The sequence below is a fragment of the Gouania willdenowi genome, chromosome 12 (assembly GCF_900634775.1).
Source record: "Gouania willdenowi chromosome 12, fGouWil2.1, whole genome shotgun sequence".
NCBI classification, from domain to species: domain Eukaryota; kingdom Metazoa; phylum Chordata; class Actinopteri; order Blenniiformes; family Gobiesocidae; genus Gouania; species Gouania willdenowi.
Genome location: NC_041055.1, coordinates 2,944,650 through 2,969,257, shown reverse-complemented (window position 1 = coordinate 2,969,257; position 24,608 = coordinate 2,944,650). Strand labels below are relative to the sequence as shown.

The following is a 24,608-nucleotide window of genomic DNA, read 5'->3' as shown; positions in this document are numbered from 1 at the left end:
TGTTATCATGATGTAACTATGTTATAATGATGTTATCATGATTCTATAATAATGTTATAATGTTATCATTTTGTTCTAATGATGTCATCATGAACGCTGAGCTCGTTACAGTTATTTGGTGGTTTAATATTTGATCCTCATTAACACATCCTTATATTTCAGTAGGACTGGAACACTAGATGTTCACACTGTTGTAAATCAGCTGCATGCTTGCTCAGCTGTCAGGGGTCAGCTGTCAGAGGTCGGGGGTCAGGTGTCGGCGTACCTTTCATGGCCTCTGCGGCCTGGATGAGCTCGGTGACGGACCCGGCCACTCGTTTGGAGTAGCTGGCCAGCTGCTGCTTCAGCTCGTGAGTCGGTTTCTGGATAATCTGAGGACGCATCATAACATCCATTTATTATCGTTTTTAGAGCATTTTTAAAAAATGTGTTAGAATGATGTCAAAGTGTGTGACCACCAGGATTAGGGTCAATTATAGTTGTAATCGCATAATTGATTATTAATTACAATGACATAATAATCACTGAAATTGTACTTGAAAAAAATCTGTTGCTATTGTAATCATATTTGAAATGTAAATTAGTTTAAATAACTCAATAATTTGTAATTTGCAATTCTATAGAACATTTCTATGGAAATTCAAGGAAATTCTACAAAAACTCATCATTCATTCATTTTCAGACCCACTTATTCCTGTTCAGGGTTGCGGGGATTCTACAAAAATTGTTTATTATAATTAAATTAAACACAAACCTGTGGAACCATGTGACAGTTTTATGTCTTACACATTTGTAGTTAATAATTATTCAAATGTGTTTAATATCAAGTTCTTCAGTTCTCTTCAGGGTCATTTTACCATTAAAAAAATGTAATCGAGGGGTGTGCACACCCACAATAAAAATATGAATACCGATGGATAAAGAAGCCTAACAAGGTAACCAAGAGATGAGAAATTAGATGATCAAACATATTTTTAGTGTATTTTACAGCTGATTTATGACCCGTTATCATAAGAGAGAGGTAGGCAACGTTTATCACAGCAGGGTGATCTGAGGGTCACTTTATCAACATTCATGTCACAATTAGAATAATGACCAATCTGAGTATTAATACAGGGAAAAACAATAAGTTTGTGTTGTCATTTCATGTTGTTTTGGTTTAATATATTGTTTTGTGGTCATTTTTTTTCTCATTTTGCTCTTTCAGTTGTTTGTACTGTCGTTTTATATGTGTTTAAGTCATTTAGCGTATTTTCCTCTTATTTATTTGAGCCAATTTGTGTATTTTTGTTGTCATTTTGGAGACATTTTTTGTGTATTAGTTTTCTGTTTTTGTTGTCGTTTTGTAATTTTATAATTTTTCTCTCATTAGATGTTGTGTGTTTTTGGAGTCATTTTGTGTTTTTATGTTGTCTACTGTATATTTCTGTAACTTTGTATGTGTTTTTAACTCACTGCATTTACTTCTAAGGGGCCGCTCAAAATTACAGCAAGGGCCGCATGCGGACCTCGGACCGCCAGTTGCCAATGTCTGTCATAAGAGATGCTAACAGAAAGCTAACACAAGAGGAAGGTCACATTTTATGGGCTCATTTATTAAAGGCTCAGTTATTGTGATTAATTGTTATTGAACTTTAGTAATTGAGAAGTTAATTGTAATTGGCTTTCAGGAGAAAATAATTGTAAATTGAAAAATGCTTATCAATGTAATGATAATTGAGCTGTAATTGAACATAGATATTTGACGACATAATTGAAAAATGTAATTGAGCCCAACCCTGGTGAACACAAGAGACACATCATTATCATCAGACCTAGAACTCGTTTATTTCACCTTTGTTCACCTTTGTTCAGTTACCTGTTTATGGATCGATTTGAAAAAGTAAAATCCACATCAGACAGACACACACACACACACCAAAGCAAAGTGTGTTACTTTAATACACGCCTGTTAGTGAGGTGCAGTCCGAGCGTTTCACGCACACGCGGTGGATGAAAAGAGCCTCACACACGCAGACGTGCACGTTACTCACCGGCTTCACAGTGAGCCACGAGTTTACAGAGAAGAGAAGAAGAAGAAATGAGAGGAGGTCAGAGTAGAGCAGAGCGCAGCGTGCACACAAACACAACGTGAGGTCATGCACGGAAGGAGAAACTGCAAAAAAAAGGTTCTAAGCTCAGCAGCAGGAACACGAAGAGGGTCACGAACCCGTTTTCAGTGAGAAAAGATACAACACCACAACCATATGCTTTTATTTTGAAGGAGATTTTTAAATAAATCTGTCCAATGAGACAAAATAAAACGATATGTCCACGCCCATAACATGAACCTATAAATAGACCGATGTGCATTAATGCAGTGTTCCCCCAAAAAAGAACGTTTATTTCCATTAAGGTACTTCGTACTTTATTTTGAAAAATCACCACATCCGTCTCCCAGTAGTAGATCAGAGCATTGGTGCTCGATCCTGTTGGTGTGTGTGTTACGTATTCATTTGGAATTAGAGGTGTAAAGATACACCAACGATTCCATTCAAATCTCGATTATTATTATTATTATTATTATTATTATTATTATTATCATTATTTTTTAAACTAAAATGTGATGTAAGTTTAACTCCTTTCAAATTAAATACAGAGATTATATTTTGGAGAAAAAAACAGATTAGTCAAATTACAGATTCTTATTAATTTACTTAAATTGCAAATAATTTTTAAACTAATATATTTTCTACCTATAAACTCAAACAAAAAAACTGCACATTTCTTCATTCATCACCATGCAAAGTTGAAAAAAAAATAAATATATATATATATAAGAAACGTTTTCAAATCATAAATACAGTAAAAAAAAAAATAGAGGTGAATTTTTAAAAAAAAAAAAATGTGCAGGTTATGTTCCTGGATTGGAATTCACATATTTTTCTTAAGGTCAGAACCAAGGTTGGTTGTGTGCCGTGTGTATCTGTATTTTCTTGAAATACTTGAAGACAGTCTTTGTCTTTACTGTTACTGTATCTTCTCATCTTTATTCATTTGCCAACATTTGTCAAGCTTTTTTCCTTAACATCCCCAGAACTAAGCTGCACAGCATGGGTGACTGAGCCTTCTGCTCGTCTGCTCCCAGACTGTGGAACGCTCTCCCAGACCATCTGAGAGCTGTGGATTCTTTTAAACGCAGCCTAAAGACACATCTTTTTACAAAGGCCTTTCCTCAGCCTGTTATTGGTTTTAAAACTGTTTTACTAGTTATGTTCATTATAGGTCTTAGGCTTTTTTTGTAGCACTTTGAGATTTCTTAATGTAAAGTGCTATACAAATAAAATCTATTATTATTATTATTATAACTTCAGAAGATAAATACTTCAAACTAAGCTTGAATTCTTTGCCTGTCGGTTAGGGCTTCATTTTGATCATTATTCCACGGGTTTGGACGTTGCGCGGTAAATCAGGTGTGTTTGGATTAGTGCGAGAAAGATGCACAACATGACGCTGACTTGCCTCTACATTCACGCATGGATGTGAATAGTTTCTGGTTGACGGGGTTCGGGCCGTGTGTTCTTTTTTTGGCCTGATTAAAGCTCTTCTCTGGCCACCTAGTCTAAACAAGCATCGCTAAAACAGTGCCAGCGCCACCTATTGTTTAAGCAGAGTATTGAAGCACATACTGTGTTGTAACCATACTAATCCCCTCTTTTTTACATAGATTTTTAGCTGATTTAGGGAATATCCTTACATCCCTAATTGGAATACATGTTAGAGACCCAGTTCCCTTGATCTTGCGACATATCTTACCACTAGCACGTGCTCCAGCAGGCCCAGATACCCCGTCGCACACTCGTTTCCGTAACGCAGAGCTCTCATCTGGACGTCCTTGTTGACCTCGGGGTGGAACGCAGCTTGCTGAAAACAGAAAAGAACAGAAAACAGAAGAGCTGAGTCCAAAGATAAGCTCTGAAGAAGGGAATATGAAACAGTCGCTGTACAGACGATTCGTTAGAAAACGAGCTTTGTAATAAAGCACAAGCCTCACATAGACCTTCATTTATCAACCATTCGTACGTTCAGATCTGAGCATACGACGAGCGTTCGACTATACCACTTTATTGGTTTTCCTTTCACAGAATACTATAGAACTAGCTGGTAAACTCTGCTACCGGAGCTTAAATGTAAATAGTTCCTTAACCTTTTGCAAATGTGCTGCAGTATTTAATCAATAATGTGAAATGTCAATGAAATTGGCTGAGGGCATAATAAACACCAACAATGGACAATATTTAGTCATTTTTAAGGCCTTTTAAAGGGTTTCGATCATGAATTCATTTTAATGTGATATTTATTGCTTAAAGAGTGTAGACTGAGGTCAATATAAATAACATATTTCCGTGCATCTCTCCAGGATCTCTGTTGTGTAGTTGTTCTCAGAGCACACAGGGGGGCAGACGTCACCTGCTCAGTAGCTGCTTATACTAAGCGTTTAAATGAGCTCCTTTAATTTTAGTGTCCACATGTTCAAAAAGCACATCTTTGTTTTGATCCACCGCAGATGCTGATTTTTATCTTGGATAAGCTTCCGTTCTTGTTTGACCTCAGGGCGGGGCCTCCCAGACAGGAGTGCCTAACATGTTAATGAGGATCAAATTCAGCCGCATTTATCCACACCTGATCATTTGTAAGCTGGGATCGTCAGATACGAATGTTTCATAAAACACACGTTGGTCCTGTCGTACGACACAATGTGAACTCAGATTTACAATTGTTTTCACACAAGGTTGATGAATGAGGGCCAATGTGTGTGAGTAGAAAGATAATAACTTGTTTCTTTGTTCATGTGTTTGTATTTAATATCATAATGTATGAAGTGATGAGAGATGATGAGATGGTTGGATAAAATGTCACTGATGCTGTTTGAAGCTGTTCATCAGTTGAAGTGAAACACCTTCCTGTGAGTGTCCAGTTCAATGGTTGGTGTGCGTGCACTGTGAGCGAGCAGCGTGTGATGCAGCGTGTGATGCAGCATGTGACGCAGCGTGTGATACGTACCTTGCAGGAGCGCAGCATGTCGGCGATCGCTCTGCGGCTCAGGTTGGCCGTGGCGATCACGTCCTCCTGACGACATGAGTTCCCAGCAGCCACTGCTTTGGCCGTCGCCATGGTGATTCCTTTGGTCATACGTATGAACTCCTCGGGCGTGGTGGTGGTGGGGGGCGGCTCTGAGCTGCTGAACACCTGTGGGGGTGAGGAGAGGATGGCTCAGATGAGCGTGTGGGCGGAGTCTCCTCTGGGGTCACGTTGATGATTGGCTCACCGTCAGTTCCTGTTTGATGTGCTCGATGGTCGCCTCCAGAGCTCGGGTTCCCTTCGTGGCTCGTCCTCACGGCCTTCACCGTCTTCAGAAGGGACGTCACGTTGGTCACCATCACCTGCAGCAGGTTAGCATAGAGAGGTTTGGACCAATCACAGCGTCCCTCTGACCATCAGCGACATCATGGTCCAACATGTGTAGCTAGGTGACCTTAGCAGAGTTCTCAGCTGCAGCATGCTGGGGTCATCGTGAGGCTTCCCGAAGCAGCTTTGGTGCTGCTGATCAGGTTCCCCAGAGCTTTGGCCACGTCCTTCACAGCATTGATCAGAACCACCTGATGGGTCACAACAGGAAGTAGTTAGACAAACGCCTCATCGCCACGCCACCTTTCTTTAAGGAGAGCGTTTCAGTTTAAAGCTTGGTGTAAAACAGGGGTGTCAAAATCATTTTAGTTCAGGGGCCAAATACGGACCAGTTTGATCTCGAGTGGGCCACAGATTTTATGAGGAGAAAAAAGAACAACTTTAACATCATTGTGCCCTAGTTTTTAATATCAGATCAATTCACTTCAAAAATTCTTGATTTTTTAAACATATTTTTGTGTAATTTAGAGGAATTTTGTGGAATTGTTTGAGAAATTGCAAGATTTGTGGAAAAATGGAAAGTTATTTTAAGTTTGCAAATAAAAATAACTGTATTCATGTGATATAAACAAAGAAAAATAAATGTTTGAGTTTAATTAAATTGATGAATTTGAGATATCTAGAACTGGATTATTTTGTACTTTACACAAATATTAATGTTTTCTCTGTCCATTTTACTTTCTCCTGCGGGCCGAATTGATGCTCTAAAGGGACAGATTTGGCCCCCGGGCCTTAAGTTTGACACAAGTGGAGTAAAAAGTCTGAAACAAACATCAAACTGTGGTCTTCGTGTCCTTGTATCTCCTACCTGAGTCTCTGGGTCCTTCAGAACCCAGACTGGCAGCTCCCAGTTTAACCACATCAGCCAGTTTGGTGATGGTGGTGACGGAGGACTGGGCGGCCTGAGCCAGCTTCTCCTGACTGGCTCCAGCTCCAGAAACCAGTAACTTTGTGTCTTCCACCAGAGCTTTGGCCGTCTTCAGGATGTATTCTCTGAGACAAGGACAGAACGACATGAATCAGGACATGAGACTATTCAGGGGATAAAACCATGATAAAGCCGTTATTAAGTCAGTGATGCTCAGCATGTTTTAATTTTAACTATTACTCCCCCAGAACACCTTAAAAGGGGGAAACTTTTTAACCTCTTTTTACCTTTTTCTTTGGCCATTTTGTCCCATTTTGACACTTTTTTCAGAGTTGTATCTTTCCCTCTGCCAATAAATATCCCTTGTTTTCCTATTTTGGTCCATTTTTGCCACTTTTTCGTCCAAATAAAATAAGATATACCTTTTGCCCAATAAGAACCTTTCCTTTCCAATAAATACTGTTTCCTTCTTTTTTCCCCAACATTTTGCCTCTTTTTGTTCCACATTTTTGCCTTTTTCACCATTGTTTGCAGCATTAGCTAATTTAAGCAACCTTTTACTTAAATTAGCTATTACATACCAACTGTTTCCTCTTTTTTTGTCCATTTTTTTTTACACCACTCCACTGTTTTCGGCCAATTTAGTCACTTTTTACTCTTTTTCTTGCCATGTTTTGCCACTTATAGACTATTTTATGCCACCTGTGACTCATTATTTGTCACTTACTTACACTTTACTCATTGCTGGTCAGTAACTTTATCTTCCTCCTGTTCATTTTGTCCAGACTAGGTAAAGTTAGCAGACGGTTTGCCCACCAGGACAATGCCCAGTATACCAGAGGGTCAGTCCCACCCCCGTGTCCAACCTAGAAGCCCAACCATCTCAGCTGACTTTAGCAGCTGCTTTACTCTGAGCTCCTCCCCCCTTTGTTCTCTGTCCACAGGTGAGCACAAGAACATGGATGGAGCTCCACCTCCGGCTCAGCTCTCTCTGCCCCACTCCTGCACCCGTCCAGAGATACTTAGACCTCCTCCCCCTGACATTGAGGCGTGTCCCTGATGTCGTACCTGTGGTCTGCAAACGTCTCTGCGTTCTCTCGGTTCAGGGTTCCAGCGGTGTCGAACATGATGGTAGTGTCTAGGTCTGCGATGATTCCCGACACCGCACTGGCAGCGGTGATGCAGGCCTGAGTGCCACGGTTTCCTGCCTGTAAGGATGCCAACACATGGGACACCTGCAGAGAGAAGAGACGGAGGCTCTTTATTTCCTGCCTTACGCTCCTGAGTGAGTTGTCAGCTATTGTTTGGTGGGCGGGGCAAAGGTGAGGCCAACCTTCTCGGAGACTTTGCGAGCACTTTCGATCAGTTCCTTCTTGGTGAACGAGTCGTTGGGGCTGCACTGCAGAGCTCCAGCTTTGGTCACCAGACTAGTGCAGCCGAACCCCAGCTCACCAACCTGCTTCTTAATGTGGGAGCCAATCTGGAAACACACACACACACATTTTCATCAACATAGACGTGCGTGCGGTGAATAAAACATGATGCTTCTCTTCACTGTTGTGTGTGTGTGTGTGTGTGTGTGTGTGTGTGTGTGTGTGTTTGTATGTGTGTTATGGCTGTGTGTGTGTGTGTTATGGCTGTGTGTGTTTGTATGTGTGTTATGGCTGTGTGTGTGTGTGTTATGTCTGTGTGTGTGTGTGTGTTATGGCTATGTGTGAATGTGTTATAACTGTGTGTGTGTGTGTTATGGCTATGTGTGTGTGTGTGTTATAACTGTGTGTGTTATAGCTGTGTGTGTATGTGTTATAACTGTGTGTGTGTGTGTTATGGCTATGTGTGTGTGTATGTGTTATAACTGTGTGTGTTATGGCTGTGTGTGTGTGTGTTATGGCTATGTGTGTGTGTATGTGTTATAACTGTGTGTGTGTGGTGTGTGTTATAAATGTGTGTGGTGTGTGCTCACTTCATCGTTCTCTGCCGTCATGGCGGCGTATTTGGCTTCGTTGGCCAGATTTCCGAACTCGTTGGTGAGCTGGTTGGCGAGGCCTCCGAGGTCGTCTGGGTTGTTGTTTGACTTGGTCACCTGAGGAGGAAGCAGGTGTGGGCGGAGTCTGTGAAGCTGTCAGGTGATGGGCGCTGACTCAGTGCTGACTCACCATCTCCTGCACAGTGACGGCGATGGCCTTGGCCGTCCTGACCATCGTTGTCTGGTAGTCCACAAACGTGCCATCGGGCTCCATCGTAGGGGCCTCCTCCATCCTGTTGATGGCGTGGTTGATGGAGTCCACCATTCCTCCAACTGCACCGGCCGCGCTGGCGGCCTCAGCCAGCGTCGCTCCGAGGTCGTCCACCGCCTCCTTCATCATCTGCACCGACTCGTCCAACGCTTCCTGCATGTGAGCCGCCTGTAGACACAGAGACAGGAAGTCACCAACATCTTCAACCTCAGGACGAGTCGCTCAGTGATGGAAGGGTTACTCCATGTCATTTGGTCTAAAAAAAAATCTGAAAATGTTGCCAAATTGTTTTTTCATTATTCAATAGTCACACTGTACATTTTTAGTTTGATGTGATTAATACTTTTAGACATATGGTCAATCTAATGAGGGGGGTATGTGTCGATTTTCGCTCGTCCTTATTTTTCTTCCATTTTCATCTTCTAATATCTCAGGAACTACAATCGCATAGGAAACTGAAATTGGGTATAATAATACAGCTGCACCTACTCTCTCAGAATATAACAAGATAGCTGCTATACATCCTGTCTGGTGGACATTGCCAGCTCCTCTAACCTGGAAAACTTTTTGGGGGGGGTTTTGGGTCTGGAACATACAATATTTGGACCTTCATTTTAAAACTTGCCTCCAGCCTCCCGTATTTTCATCAAGCTTTGAGCTATGAACATTAGACTGTTTCACATCACTAATGATTAGCACATATGGCCATTACTGCATGTGGAAAGGTAAGAAAACATCTGATCGGTTTTAATTCATAGTATAAATACGACTCTTTCTTGGGATACAAAAACAATTTTTCTTCATACGACTTCATTTAGTGAAAATTCTTTCCATGAGGCCATTGTAGCTTGGCTCTGTGTCTTATAGCCATTTATTGTTTTAGTTTTGCACTGGTGACATAAAAAATATAATAACCATTTCATCATAAAAACATTTATTTTTGAAAACTCTACAGTGTCACACCCACTACAGGAAGTCAGTGATGGTTGACTTTATCTTGTCATGTTGCTCCGTGTTATTAACTTTGCTCTCACTCATGATGAAACACCAATGGCCAGCGACTTCCTCTTGGTGTGTTTTGCTCACCTTGGGGTTCCCCCCCGCCTCCTTGGCCGTGTAGAGCATCTGCAGAGCAGACTCGGTCAGGGTCTTGGTTTGGTCCAGCACGGCCATCTGCTGCTGACTGCTGACGATCTTAGAGGCCGTCCCTATGGCCGCCATGATCAGAGGCTCAAAGTAACTGGCCATCTGAGACACCTGCTCACAAACAGGAGGAGTGAGGCTCAGCCCTGAGGGACACCCTCAGAGGAAGAGGAGGAAGAGGAGGAGACAGACCTTGTGTCCGAGCTGAGAAGCTTCTGATCGAGCAGCCACGTTCACAGGATCAATCAGGTTACTGATCTGATGGACCGAGGCCGCCATCTGCTCATGGAGCGTCTGGAACACACACGGACACAATAAAGCACATGTTTCAAACTCAAAGCCCAAGGACCAAATCTGGCCCTTTAAAGTTCCCAATTCGGCCCACAGGAAAAAATAAAAATGACAGCAAAGACATGACTCATTGTGTAAATCACCAACTGATTCAGATGTAGTTATCTCAGTACTTCCAAATACACACATTTAATGAAAATGTACAATTATGTTTTACAGGGCTCAGTTTTCCCATGCCTACATCACTAGATCATATCATTTTTATCTCAAATAGTTGTAAGTACTATAAAATATTCTAAATTTCAAATATTTTGATAATTTTTTTGCCCAAAATCTACCCAAATTAAATAGAAATTGGTCACAAAACATGGAAATTGAACATCCTGCAGGGACTGAAATCTGTCACTTATTGCTCTGATATTGTCGGTGCCTTAATACTTTAAATACTATTTAAATACTGTTTTATCATTTCATGCATCACTAAAAGATCTTCTAAAAACAAAAAAACAATATTTTGATTGCAAAAAATTCATATCAATTAGTGTCAGAACTACATATATTATTAGTGGTCAATATTGGCCTACTGTATACTGATAGGTTGAATATGTTACAGCCTACTAAACCACTGTAGCCTGAAGAATGAACAAATTAGATTAAAAATAATAATAATTTAAAAAAAAATTGGATATCTTGTAGGCTATACTGGATAATCCCTATAACTATAAACTTTTAAAGTTTCATCCCATTTTGGGCCTGAAATCCACCCTTAATCCACCCTTCTAATGGGATCAGTTTAATCCAGATTTTTTTGGATCAAAGTAATCCCAATTCTATGAAAGAGTTTATGTAATCCCTTATCCAGAATCCAAACTGATTACTTTTGAAAAACCAGGCCCTGATGATCACTTACTGCCCCCTAGTCGTAGCTGTGTAATAGGACAGCATAGTGTTCAATGGGTGTGTACACCGTGTGTGTGTGTGTGTGTGTGTGTGTGTGTGTCTACCTCCATAGAGATGTCATCTCGGGGCGTCAGGTGTTGGCTGATGGCAGCCAGAGAAGCCTGGTCCACTTCACGAATACAACTGTTCAAAACCTCAATGGCGTCGTCACACTCTCTCTGTCCTGGAGCTTTCCTCTCTGTGCACATACGAGACACACGCTAACACACTCTAAACACACTCTAACACACGCTAACACAACGGAGCGTGAAGTTCCTCTCAGCAAGGACGATGGTGATAAGTGGGTATAAAAATGATGCCTCTTTAACTTTGGTTATAAGGACTTCGTCATGAATTAATCTGTGCTTTTCACTAAAGAAGCCTCGTCCCCCTCATCACGTTCAGCTGTGGACTCCGTCCTTACCTCCTGTTGGTGATGAGCTTCTGTGGAGTCAGACACAGGTCCTGGAGTGACCCGCCAGCACTGACCACTTCGGAGGGTCTTGGGGGTTGACGGACAGGGGACCGTGGCGGTCTGGATCAGGCCCGTGAGGCTCTCCCAGCATTGTTCCTTTTGCCGCGGCAGGATAGGGCCTCCATTGCTGCGTTGCCCCTGAGGACACAAAAATGTCCTGCACAAAGGTGTGCTCTGATGGTAGATCTTTACTTGGTAAAATTGAATGGGCACCTGGTCAGGGTTCACTAGGTAAACTATGGTAAAAGCAGCCCTTGGGTTCTCCTTGAAGGTGTTTCTTCAGGTCTGGTCTAGTTTCTGACTCTCTGTTGCAGCCCTGTCAGGGCGGTTGGTGGGACGTACCTCGGGGCTGATCTGAGCGGGAATGCAGGCAAACTCTGGGTTGGAGGCGAAGGCCGTTAGATTATCACAGCCTCGATCACGGACCAGTCGCAGCCCGACACTTCTCTCTGTTCTCCTGGTTAAACGCTCCGTCCAGAGCCTGAGCCGAGGACAGACCAGAGTGGGCCAAAAACCCAGATATACAGAGAAAGACCAAGACTGTAATTATGACAATTAGCCAAGAAGACCAAGACAAGAACAAACTTGATAAAAGACAAAGACACAAGACAAAACAAAGACAAAGATTAAAAGACTGGAACGAGACACAGACAAAGACTGGACACCTTGATGGACTTGACCAGGTTGGCGGTGGTGTTGGCGACCTCTTTGGCCGACTGGACAAACTGTCTCTTGGCGACGGGGTTGGAGGTCTTGGAGGAGGCCAGTCTGCAGGCGTTACACAGCGCAGACGTGTGTTTGGCTACGATGGTGGCTGCAGACAGAACCTACACACACATCACAGAGGTCAGCACTGGGACTGATAGAAGGGGGACCCAGGAGCTCCTGGGGGTCTACCTGAGACTGCGTGCAGGCCGGGTCCACCAGGTTCTGACAGGCCATCTGGATGGACTGGTTAGCCCGAGCGAACTGAGCCGGATCCACCAGGCCCTTCTGTCCCGCTGAGCTGTTGGGGTCCGACACTCCCACCAGGTAGGCCGCCTGAGGAGCAGAGCCAGATCACATCTTGTACCACTGACTAACTCGTCCATGACACCATCGCTGATGTTACCTGAGCAGCAGCTTCAGTCAGACCACACAGAGCTTTGGAGCCCCCGCTCACAGAGTCCCCAAACTCTGGTAGGTTGGAGTTTTTAGCATTGTGGGAAATACCAGCCATGGACTCACCAAGGACCTGAGAACAGGACCAGGGTCAGATAGAGAACAGGACCAGGGTCAGATAGAGAACAGGACCAGGGTCAGATAGAGAACAGGACCAGGGTCAGATAGAGAACAGGATCAGGTTTAGTGACTCCATTTTTACAGAAATTTCTGGCAACTTTAGAGACATTTTTTCTCTAGAATTTGTTTTTGATCAATGTTTGTTATACTGTATTACAAATAGAGTGTGGTAAAGAATATCAAGGAAATAATAATAATAATTCAGCCATAATTTAAAAAATATATACAGTATATAATTTTAATCAGTACTTATTTATCAATTACAAGACTTGTCAGGCGACCCCATTTTAATTACAGGCGACCCAACATGGGGTCACAAGCCGGTGGTTGAATAAACAAATGTGTAAGTGTGAGGAATGTAGTTCACAAGCTACTTAGTGAACTTAGTTTGACGAGGTAACTTAGTAAAGTTTGATTAAGTTATTGAGTGAACTTTGACTGGGTGACTTTTTAAATATTGAGTTTTATATATAAGGCTTACATTACACTGACATTAGCATGAATAACCCCTAACCCTAACCTTAACCCTATTAGATTCCTCCACCTAACCCAAAAAATGCCAACATAGCTCCAAAGGTGTCATAATTTAGCGAATGACACTTAATGACACCTTATTCATGCTAATGACAGCGTAATGTCAGCCTTTTGTATAAAACTTAAAGTAAAATGTAACCATAAAGTTTGACTGGGTAACTAAGTAAAAGCAGCCTTTGGTTCTCGTTGAAGGTGTTTCTTCAGGTGTGGTCTTCAGAGGTCCTGGTCTAGTTTCTGACTCCCTGAGTTGCAGAGGTGGAGGTGAGTGCTACCTTTGAGTTCTCCATGACGCTGTCGATGCAGTCAAAGTATGACGCCTCGTTGACCGCCTCTGTGGGGTTCTCCAGCATCCCTCGTACCGACTGACAGAGAGCAGCGTGAGAAGGTTCGGAACATTCCTTAAACACGTTAACGTGAACATTGTGACGTTACCTCCAGCTCTCGCAGAGCGTTGTCACACTCCTTTTGTCCTGGAGCCTGCTGCGTGCACATGGTGATCAGCTGGTTGATGCTGTCAGTCACCGCCCTGCAGACACCAACACACAGTTAGGCCACGCCCCCACATGAGCTCTGGAGCTCTCACTCAGTGTGAACTATGGTAAGTTCTCCGTCCTCCTGATGTTTACAGAGAGTTTGTTACCGAGCAGCAGCTGCCAGCTGGTTCTTCAGGTTGGGTGAACTGGGATCAGTGGACAGAGCTTTGGCTGCCAGCAGCAGCTTACTGGAGGACATGGAGATGGTTTTCAGGTTGGACACCACCTGGGTCTGGTCCTCTTTAGACTGAAGGAAAGAAGAAAAAGAAAAAGAAGACAAAAGACAAAAGACAAAAGACAGAAGACAGAAGACAGAAGACAGAAGACAGAAGAAGAAGAAGAAGAAGAAGAAGAAGAAGAAGAAGAAGAAGAAGAAGAAGAAGAAGAAGAAGAAGAAGAAGTGTTACTCACACAGGATAACTGATCTGTACAGAGGTGTGTAGATGTTAGAACAGCTCAGCTCCTGGAGAACCTTCATGGACTTCTTCTTTCCTCACCTGAGACGTTCCTGCCATGTCGACTCCAGCCTGGAGGAAGTGAGTGAAGTCCTGTCCGAACTTTCCAGTGGCTCTGGTCAGATCCTGGCCGGTTCCTCTGGACGCCTGGACCACCTCATTGGCTGATTGATTCAGACCGGCGGCGACCTCGTTCAGCTGAGCCTGAACCTCCTGGAAGCTCCGCCCACTGGATGGGAACTGGAAAACCATGAAAAAGGAAGATATTTACTAACAAATAAACAATAACAATGAGACAAACTGATGTATATTATATGGATGCAAAATAAATGCACATTTATAAATAGTATGAATAACATTGATCAGATCCTCGTGTGTGTTTGTATGAGCATTTATTAGGGCTGGGACTTTAACGCGTTAATTGCGATTGCATTCCACACAGCGTGGAACATTTCTCATTTCATGAGTTCCCGGTACACCCATAATACTGATGCACAGATTACAATATAAAAAACAGGAGGACCAGAGAAGTCGTTAATTTTAGTTTAAATGAAAACACTGGTTAGCCCAGCTGTGTGCAAATTGTGCAAGAAAGAGTTTGCCGATCACTGGAGGTCTTCTAGCCCTCATTACCACTTTAAAAGTGCAATATGTAGAATTTTCAACTTTTAAATATGTTTTAAATACCGAAAAAAAAAAAACATTTTGTTAAGAAACATGTCCTTAGCTGTCATGGCTTATATGATTTTTTTAGACTACATAGTTATATATACATTAATAAATATTGCCGGCCCGGCCAACCTGTAGTACCTATTTTCCACCTGTTGGGTGAGTATAAGCCTATTTACAACAGAGCTGTCCGTGAACTAGGCCATCTCTGCTAACAAACATCCATCAAACAGATAAACGGTGCGCTAACCGTGAGGTTCACAACTAACAAACAACTACTTAAACATCTTCACTCATGAACGTATCACACATGGGCCCGTCAAAAACATTCGCGGGGTGTAGCAGAGAATATTGTCACCTGTACATTCAGTGGTCAGGACAGGATATGGTGGAAGTGTCGGTTTTACTCAGTAATATGCCACCTGGTGGTGGCAGAAATTGCTTGCAAGTCTCACATATTGCACCTTTAATGCTAAATATGTAGCAGCTAGCACGGACACTCTTGGTGGCAGAGGATGTGGACGGTGCTCGATAGCATCGTCTGACCCAACTTATCAACTGCTATGTAGAATATATATATTTTAAACTAGCTCTAGCTCTGTTTATTTAATGCCAACTGCTTTGCACTGGTGCTATGTGCTGCCTTTTATTTTAATACACAGAGTTTAAAAAAATCTATTTTAATTGAAAAACGTTGCTTCTTGTTTCAAATATTGTTAGGCCATTAATTGAGATGAATCGAGATGAACTAATAACGAAGTCTGTTTATTTACTTAGTCCCACCACTAGTATTTATTTGTGTGTGTGCGTTTGTGTGTGTATTTATAAATGTGTGTACTCACTGAATCAGCTAACAGAGATTTGCTGGCCTCTCCCACGCTGCGGATTGCGTTGTCCACGTCTCTCTGACCAGGAAGTGAGTTCACACAACGATTCAAGGCCTGAGACACAGCCTTAGCGACCTACACACACACAAATCACGTGTCAAACTCGTGGTACGGGGGCTTAATAAAGCCCATTGGACCATACAATTTGGCCCGCAGGAGAAAGTAAAAATTACAGAGAAAACATGAAGTAAATGAAACCCAACACTCCTGGTGCTGATATCACATGATCGCAGTCATGTTTAGTGTTAAACTGTTAAAAAAAACTCAAAATTCTTACAAAATTTCCCTTAATTAAATAGAATTGGTCACAAAATCTAAGAAATTTAAAGTAAAGACCCTGTTGGGACTGATATCTGTCACTTATTGCTTGTATATTGTCGGTTTCTATGTATTTTGTATTTTATGCATACGCAGAAGTGCAAAATAGGGCACAATAATGTTAATATGACTCGTTATCTGTATATAGTTATTGCTATTGTTATGAGGGAAGAATTGTGTGTTTTTGAACTTTTGAGTATGAAGACAAAAGGTTTTAGTGGCAAATAAAAAGAAAAAAGATGCTTAGGTTGTCTAAGGAAATTATTTAAGTCCATCTAAGTTTCAGTTGTAATTGCTTTGAGTAGTAAATAAAATATGGTATTATATAACTATTGTAAATTTTATTTTTTGTGTTGTATGTACCGGTATGTTGATATATAAAACTATTTACACTTTTTTCATTTAATTATATTATTTTTGAAACCGACATGAAAAAGAGGGTGATTTGAATCTCAGAGGAAGAAATAATTATTCTCTGTTTTTCCAGGTTTATTGTATTTATTAAAAAATAAATAAAAAATGTTTTTCTCTCAGAGTTTTGTTTTAATAAAGAGGACTTGTAAAGACCACAGACTGACTGACTTCAAACTTCAGCCTTCTTGTTGACTTTAATAAAGTCTTTAAAGGATGTCATTAGTCATTAGTTTGTGCTCTGGTGCTAATGCTAATGCTAGTGATGAAGTCTGACCTGAGCCAGCCTCTGCTGACACTCAGCGTCTCCAGGTTTGTTGATGGCTCGTTTGGTCTCTTCGATCAGATTGGCTGACTTGTCCATCACGTCTCCAGCGCAGTCCAACGAGGCGCAGCGAGCGGCCGCGTCGCCCGTGGAGGCGGCCACACCTCGAGAGGCCGACGCCAGAGATTTAAGAGCCTGAGCCACGTCTCTAGCTGCCATTCCTGGAACCACAGAGACGCACATTTACCCACTTCAGTTCAGTGAAAACAAGTCACAGTACATTCTACACATCTAACGCTATATTCTATATATATACTGTATATACGTGCATTGAGATGACTTTGTTGTAATTTGTGATATACAAATAAATTTGAATTGAATGCTGAACTAAATAATAAAGCTGATCAACACAGACACTCTTGTTCCTTGTTTATTTCAAACTTAATTTAAAAATAAAAAAAAAACTTACATTTTTGTTATCCATTAATTTAAATATGTATAAAATCATTAATCAACTCTTTGAAAATAATTTTTTTAGTTCGTTTTTAAAGACGAAAAAAATTTATCGTCATAATAATTATATTAATAATAATAAAATCAGCATAATAATAATATTAATAAAAATACTACTAATAATAATAATGTCATAATAATAATAGAATCATCATCATAATAATAGAATCATAATAATAATAATAATAATATTTATAGACCTGTGTAGTTCTCGTTGCCCTGCATGGCTTCACTCAGTAACTGAGCGATGGCGGCGCTCACAGCCTTGGTGCTCGTTCCCAAATCCTGAGAACATTTCTCCAACTGAACACAGACAACAGGAAGAGGAAGCATCACACAGAGCGTCCTGTGTGTGTGTGTGTGTGTGTGTGTGTGTGTCCCACCGTCTCTCCTGGCAGTGGTTTCAGCTCTCCCTGCTGTGCAGACACCTTGGCCTCCCTGATGTCCTTCTCCAGCTCTCTGATGGTGGACAGAGCGTTATCTATCTCCAGAGGACCACACGCCTCCTGAGCCTGAACGACCACACACACACGTAATAATTAATTACTATTATGGCATAATTATGAGTGAAATTGTATTTTTAAAAGACTGTTGCTATCGTAATTACATTGTAATTTAGTTATTTTGTAATAGTAATTGCTATGAAAATTCTATAAACATTGTCAATTATAATTTAACCCAAAACTGGGGAACCATGTTACAGTTCTATGTACAGTTCTACACACACGTAGGTAACAATTATTAAAATATGTTTCACATCAAGCGTTCCCACATTTTACCATTTAAAATAACTGAAATCTAGGGGTACAGCGACACAAAAAAGGCTCAGACGCCACACTTAGATTATAGATATTTGTTTTTACTGTATTTTGCAGATGATTCTGGACCGTTATCATAAGAGATGCTAACAGAAAGCTAACACAAGAGGAAGGTTAACTTTTATTAGGTTTTTTATTTCAGGCTCAGTAATTGTGAGTAATTGTAATTGAACTTAAGTAATTGAGAACATAATCGTAATTGAATTTCTGAGGATAAAAAAGAATTGCAATTTAATTCAAATTAGGAAAAACGCTGGTCACCGTAATTGTAATTGGATTGTAATTTAACATGGGTAATTGAAAACGTAATTGTAACTGTAAAATGTAATTGACCCCAACCTTGCTGGTTAGCTGTTGGTGCATCGTTCTAAATGGCCATCATTACAACTGGTGACACATTATCTTTAATCACTTACACACCATTACCTTTGTCACCTAAGACTGTTGTTTGTTTGAACTGCTCACTGGTTATAATGGGTGTGAACATTGAGGAGCTCAGAGTAGAGTAGAGTAGAGTAGAGTAGAGTAGAGTACCTTCTGTGAGGCCGTGCGGAGCTCAGCCAAAGCACTGGCCAGGTTCTTAGCACACTGGCTGAGCTGCATGGCTGAAGCCTGGTCACCGATGGTGGGAACAGTGGCTTTGGACGCCGTCACCATCTTAGCCCCGGGCTGGAACACACACACACACACACACACACACACACACACACACACACACACACACACACACACACACACACACACACACACACACACACACACACACACACACACACACACACACACACACACACACACACACACACACACACACACACACACACACACACACACACACACACACACACACACACACACACACACACACACACACACACACACACACACACATGGTTGAAAACACAGCCAAAAAAAATAAACTATGAAGGTAGAGATTAGGATCTAGAGCTGACAGCTGATTCAGTGACCAAGTGGTTAATGTATTTTTCACTAAAACTACAATCTGTATAATGTGACGAACTCAATTAAACGAGAAAGTGTCCAATTTGTACGGTTGCTGTACGGACAAGCCCCGGTGCTATTGGTACAGTTACCCAAAGTACATGTACATAGCGTTTTAGGATTAGGGTATAACCAAATATCGCAACAATTTTTAGGATTAGGGTTAGCCTTAGTCACGTGACCTAAACTGACCAAATAGGGGTGCTTGCGTACGGGATAGAATGCGGTATATTGATACGGCAACTGTAGGATAGCTACTGTCATAAAACAATGACACGTAATGATCTGTCTCAAAAAATCAAAGAAACTCTTGAGTCGCTTCCACTGGGAATCGATCCTGCGTCAATGACAAAAATAAAATCCAAAATCTCCACATACCGTTTACCGAAATTTAAAGGGGGGTTGGGGGGGGGGACGCAATCCACATGATTCTTTTTGTTCAGAAATGACTCTAACAACCTTTTTTAAACAATCTGTGGAGGCAAACTTCATGTGCTGCCTTTACTGTCCAGAACAATGACTGTTTCAGTCCTTTAACACTGTGTGTGTGTGTGTGTGTGTGTGTGTGTGTGTTTGTGTCTTACCTGCAGGAAGTTCTGGCTGGCGCTGATGAGAGCGAGCTGAGCACTGGGACTGTCAGGCTGAGACTGACTGCCTCGAACCCCCTGGACCAACTGAGGGATCTGATCAGCAACCACCTACACACACACACACACATTTACTAAAGCTGTAACGGTATACGTTTTTGTGCTGAACTGTTACGCAAATTCTGGTTTGGCACGACCCTGTACCGCATTATTGAGCACAGGATATAATCTAAAAATACATAATTTAATAAAGGATATCATTTCTGGACAATGTTCAAAAACAATCATTCCGTGATAATACAAGCACATTTCTTCCAAACTCAAAGTCCTCAAAATGTCAAAATTTGTATTAAAAAATAAAACAAACTGAAAAGAAAACCATGGAAAGGAGAACCATCCTAAAACTTGCACCACACGGACAAAATTAATTTACAAAAGTAATAATTTCAACAAGTCCTACATAAAGTCAAGTCCATGTTGTCGAACATATAGTATTCTTTCTAGATGTTGTTACATTTTACAACTTCCAGTCTAAGAGACGCAGTCATATTATAAATGTTTAACATTACATCCAACTTTTATCAACAGTAGGAACCAGATCACAGGATTTCTAAATATAAACTTATTTTTTTCAATCAAACAATGTGAAAACAACAGCAAAAAAGAGCTGTGGTGTTACGTTTAAATAAAGTTAACAAAGAAGCACAATACATTTAATAGAACCGTGACTTTTATACCGAGGTATGTACGGAACCACTAATATTATGTATCATTACACTCCTATCATTTGTTTATCAATTCATCAACACATATTAATAATCATGTGTAAGTGTGTCTGCATGTGTGTTGTTGTACAGTATAGGGTGTGTGTGTGTGTGTACCTTGCAGCTCTGCACCAGCTGTTGCTGTGCAGCCTGGTTCTTGTTGCTAGACGCAGCATGTTGAGCTGCTGCGATGGTTTGAGTTGCTGCTGCTGCTGCTTGTTTGGCTGCATTCTGTAACACACACACAGCAGGGGGCGGAGCTTATCACCAGCATCATTAGTGCACAACATTTATGGTGATCCTGAGCCATCATATATGATTTAAGTGATATATAAAAAACAAGGACTGTTTGTCGCGTTGGAATCTCTGTTTGGTCATATAGATAAGAGTGTGTGTGTGTGTGTGTGTGTGTGTTAGAAACAGTCAGTGTTAGGGTGACCATACCTAGATTTCCAAAAAAAGAGGACAATTGGGCCAAACTTTGCATACTCAAAAAGTACTTCACATTTTCTACCTTGTAACGGCAAAAAAATGATAATAAATAAATAGGTTATTATTGTGAATGAGGTTTAAAAATTTATTTTGTCTCTTTACAACAAATACTTAAAAAAATCTGCAATCAGTAGTGACTCAAGTCAATCAACTGTATTATGCATTTTAACCATCTGTCATTGAAAAGTCTAGTTTATCCTGTCTTAAAATCTTTCAATCATTGAAACAATATGAGAAACATCGCCTCCTAGAAATTAAAAATAAAACAAAAAAATCAAGACATTCAGAACAGTAAATATTATATAAATGTACACTTCAATAAATCCATCAATCCATCTATTTCCAGACCCATTTGTTCCTGTTTTTCAGGGTCACGGACACTTCAATAAACAACCTTTTCACTTAAATTCACTAGTTTTTGGTCTTTTTTAATCTCTCTCACACTTTAATCCTCTTTCTCTTTTCCTCATGTGAGGATTTCCTCAAAACAAAACAGAATCTTTAATGATTCCATCACGTGTGAGAAAAATTAGATTAGAGCAACTCCTTAGCTTTCAGAAAATGGTGGAATTTCTCAAATAGAGCAAATATTAATGGAGTTATGGTCTTTAAAATTAACATGTTCCTGAGATGCATTCAGGGTCCCTGGTAAACAATGTCATTCATTTGTAAAATATCCCCAAACAAGATGTGAAAAGAGGAGATGTCTGTGTAAAAGCAGACGTATGGTCACCCTAGTCAGTGTGTGTTAGAAACAGTGAATAATAAGTGTGTGTGTGTGTGTGTGTGTGTGACTTCACTGAAGATAAACGTAAATCTGGATTGTTGTTCACCTCCAGCTTGTTGACCAGACGTTTCTTGATGGCGTTCTGAGCAGCAGCGTTGGTGGCCATCCTCAGTCCTTCTGCTGCTTCTCTCAGTTTCTGCTGCTGCTCCTCACTGTCAGGGTTAGCTGCTGCTCCCTGAAATCACAACATTCAACATCATCTTCATCATCAACAAGTACGACTGAACGACCTCCTGGAAACCAGCCTGTGACTGGTAGTGGTACTTTGTGTGTGAAGTAACTAGTACTGGTCTGACCTTTGCAGCCTCCACCATCTTAGCGGTGGCGTCAGCCAGAAGTTTAGCAGCAGAGAGAAGTTTACGGGAGTTCTCCAGGTCTGATTCTCCCTCTGCGTCCATCTTTATAGCGTTAACCAGATCAGACGTGGCCTGAGCCAGAATACGAGCCTGACGCACCATCTCACCTACACACACACACACACGCAGACAGACAGACAGACGAGAAGCATATTAAAAGGGAATTCAAATCAGTCTATCAGTTTTGTGTCTGTCTGTATGTGTGTGTGTGTGTGTGTGTGTGTGTGGCCCCGTTTACACCAAGTTTTGTTGCGTTTTCTCGGTCCGTTTACACAGCAACGGCATTTTGGTGCTTGAAAATGGAACTTTTTAAAAACAGGCTCTAGAGTGGAAGTTTTTTGAAATGCTTCCCTCTCTGTCTCCGTGGTAACAGGGAACAGACACTTTCTGTATCACGGGCAGAGCCTCAGGGTGATTAACACTGTTGGTGTGCATTTAACTGAGCTTCTTCAACTAAGTGTTGATTTACTTCACCATCACTTGGATCAGAGGAGATGTATTTCATGCCTGCACCAGATTCTGACCAATCAGAGTGCTGCACTCACACTGAGAGCCACAGTATGTTATTCTTTTTTACACAGACTGCATGCACGGTAAATAAACGATCAGGTGATGTTTCGATTAGTGCGAGAAAGACTTGCAAATGTTTGCTGAGGAGGTGAATAGATGATAAATAAATGATGTGAAAAAATGCATGAACGACTCGTTCTTGACTCGTCGTGTTGCTGTGTCACATTTGTAGAAGCAGGATGCTGAGTTGTGTGTTACAAGAGTAAACCTCTACGTGTACGTACGTGTACGTACATGTACGATGCTGCTCGTCATGTTAGTTGGATGCAGAACGAGTGGCTAATAAATAAAGCTGAGTCATTAAAGAAACTCTTGGATCATTCTACATGTGCGCCTTTCACTGATTTGAATAGTGTGAATAGCAATGTGTTCAGAATTGGAGAGAGATCGATTTTATTTGGGTTCAGGCCGTATTCTGTCGGCCTCTGGCTAGGTCGGGTCTAACTTTCTAGATCTGATTAAAGTGCTACTCTGACTTGTGTTCAGAGGAAGTGCCTCTGCACAGTCGCTCTTTTTGTTTAATTGCAAAATTACAACACCATCTATTGGCCTGGCATGTTTACTACATCGTTTTTTTTTTTTTAATTTTTTAGGCTCTAGTGGCCTTTATATGACAGTTGCTCGACAGGAAAGGGATCAGAGAGAGCAGGGAATGACACGCAGCAAAGGGTCCCAAGCCGGGAATCGAACCTGGGACCGGCTGCAGGTGAGGAACTACAGCCTCCGTACATGGGGCGGGCGCTCAAACCACTGAGCTACACACCACCCCTACTACATCGTTTTTGATGTTTCCTGTGGTTTCATGAAAACAGAGATCGTTTTGAAAACGTTGCCATGTGAAAGTGGAACTTTTTGGAAAGAAAAACGGAAACAAAAGCAAAATGTTGTCGTGTAAACAGGGCCAGAGTGTGTGTGTGTGTGTGTGTGAGTGTGTGTGTGTCTGACCAGCATCTCCCATAGAGCTGAAGATGTTGTCGGTGACGTCCAAGATGCGGTCCGTGGCCTCTCCGTGTCGACCGATGGGCGCCCCCCCGCTATATGCCTTGATGTGTTGCAGCAGCTCGTTCAGCGCCGCCGTGACCCCCGTTGCGGCCACGCCTACCTGCTTCAGGAGGCCGTCGTCATTGGTCGCTCCCTGCGACGCCTCCACGCAGCCTTCCACCGACTTAGCCACCAGTTTACCCGCCTCGATCAGCTGCTCCTGGCACACGGGGGAGCTGATGGTGGGAGCCACCACCTGCAGGAGGAGGAGAGGTCAGAGTGTGTGTGTGTTTGTGTGTGTGTGTGTGTGTGTGTGTGTGTGTGAGAGCTACACACTGACCCGTGTGCACGCCACCAGCTGAGACGTGGACAGAGCGCACTGCGTAGCCGCTGCAATCACTCGGTTCTGCTGAGCGGAATCCTCCGTTTTTTGAGCCACGTTCTTCGCCTTCAGCACCAGAGCAGCAGCGGCGTTAGCCACGGCTTTAGCTAGCTGCATTAGCATGTCCTGAACACACACACACACACACGAAAATAGACAAAAAATAAATCAGTCCCAACAGAACTAACCTAATTATCAATTCATTAATCTGAATCAATTCAATTAATGATCTGATTATCACATTCATAATAAAAATAAAAATAGATTGTTTATTATTATTTTATATTCACACTTTGCTTTCCCTTCATTCATTCATCTTTTTATGGTAATTGATTAAATAATTTTGCCATACAAATTGATTAAGTGGAATTGATTTGATTTTAAAATAAAATTACCATCGGTTTCTAAAAAGTATTAAATAAAAAATAATAATTATTAGAATTTTCCAACACTTGTTTAATTAGTTTAACATGATTAATTGTAAATTATTACAGTCTATTTTTAGTGTGTGGACTCTTATTGTGATGGACATGATCACAGGAAGTCTTTGTGCTCACTCACTGCTTTTAACGTTTTAAAAGTTAAAAGCAAATTCTACACAA

The 24,608-nt window shown here is 41.4% G+C and overlaps 1 protein-coding gene across 1 annotated transcript in view; it reads right to left on the bottom strand.

The window, feature by feature from the left end:
* The window catches only part of tln1 (talin 1), a 60,422-nt gene that overhangs the window by 7,669 nt on the left and 28,145 nt on the right, over positions 1 to 24,608 (bottom strand). Inside the window, 39 exon segments of the mRNA XM_028462488.1 lie at positions 266 to 371; positions 3,796 to 3,903; positions 5,044 to 5,229; positions 5,309 to 5,372; positions 5,374 to 5,423; positions 5,516 to 5,529; positions 5,532 to 5,567; positions 5,570 to 5,639; positions 6,257 to 6,271; positions 6,273 to 6,441; positions 7,385 to 7,551; positions 7,650 to 7,796; positions 8,280 to 8,399; positions 8,473 to 8,721; positions 9,640 to 9,810; positions 9,889 to 9,990; positions 10,992 to 11,155; positions 11,387 to 11,450; positions 11,453 to 11,539; positions 11,744 to 11,822; positions 11,824 to 11,882; positions 12,067 to 12,228; positions 12,299 to 12,442; positions 12,513 to 12,635; positions 13,489 to 13,578; positions 13,649 to 13,742; positions 13,857 to 13,996; positions 14,247 to 14,444; positions 15,716 to 15,835; positions 16,767 to 16,975; positions 17,468 to 17,570; positions 17,651 to 17,779; positions 18,620 to 18,754; positions 19,672 to 19,785; positions 20,556 to 20,669; positions 21,764 to 21,892; positions 22,014 to 22,180; positions 23,589 to 23,880; positions 23,965 to 24,132. Coding sequence (XP_028318289.1) covers positions 266 to 371; positions 3,796 to 3,903; positions 5,044 to 5,229; positions 5,309 to 5,372; positions 5,374 to 5,423; positions 5,516 to 5,529; positions 5,532 to 5,567; positions 5,570 to 5,639; positions 6,257 to 6,271; positions 6,273 to 6,441; positions 7,385 to 7,551; positions 7,650 to 7,796; positions 8,280 to 8,399; positions 8,473 to 8,721; positions 9,640 to 9,810; positions 9,889 to 9,990; positions 10,992 to 11,155; positions 11,387 to 11,450; positions 11,453 to 11,539; positions 11,744 to 11,822; positions 11,824 to 11,882; positions 12,067 to 12,228; positions 12,299 to 12,442; positions 12,513 to 12,635; positions 13,489 to 13,578; positions 13,649 to 13,742; positions 13,857 to 13,996; positions 14,247 to 14,444; positions 15,716 to 15,835; positions 16,767 to 16,975; positions 17,468 to 17,570; positions 17,651 to 17,779; positions 18,620 to 18,754; positions 19,672 to 19,785; positions 20,556 to 20,669; positions 21,764 to 21,892; positions 22,014 to 22,180; positions 23,589 to 23,880; positions 23,965 to 24,132 — 4,858 coding nt within the window.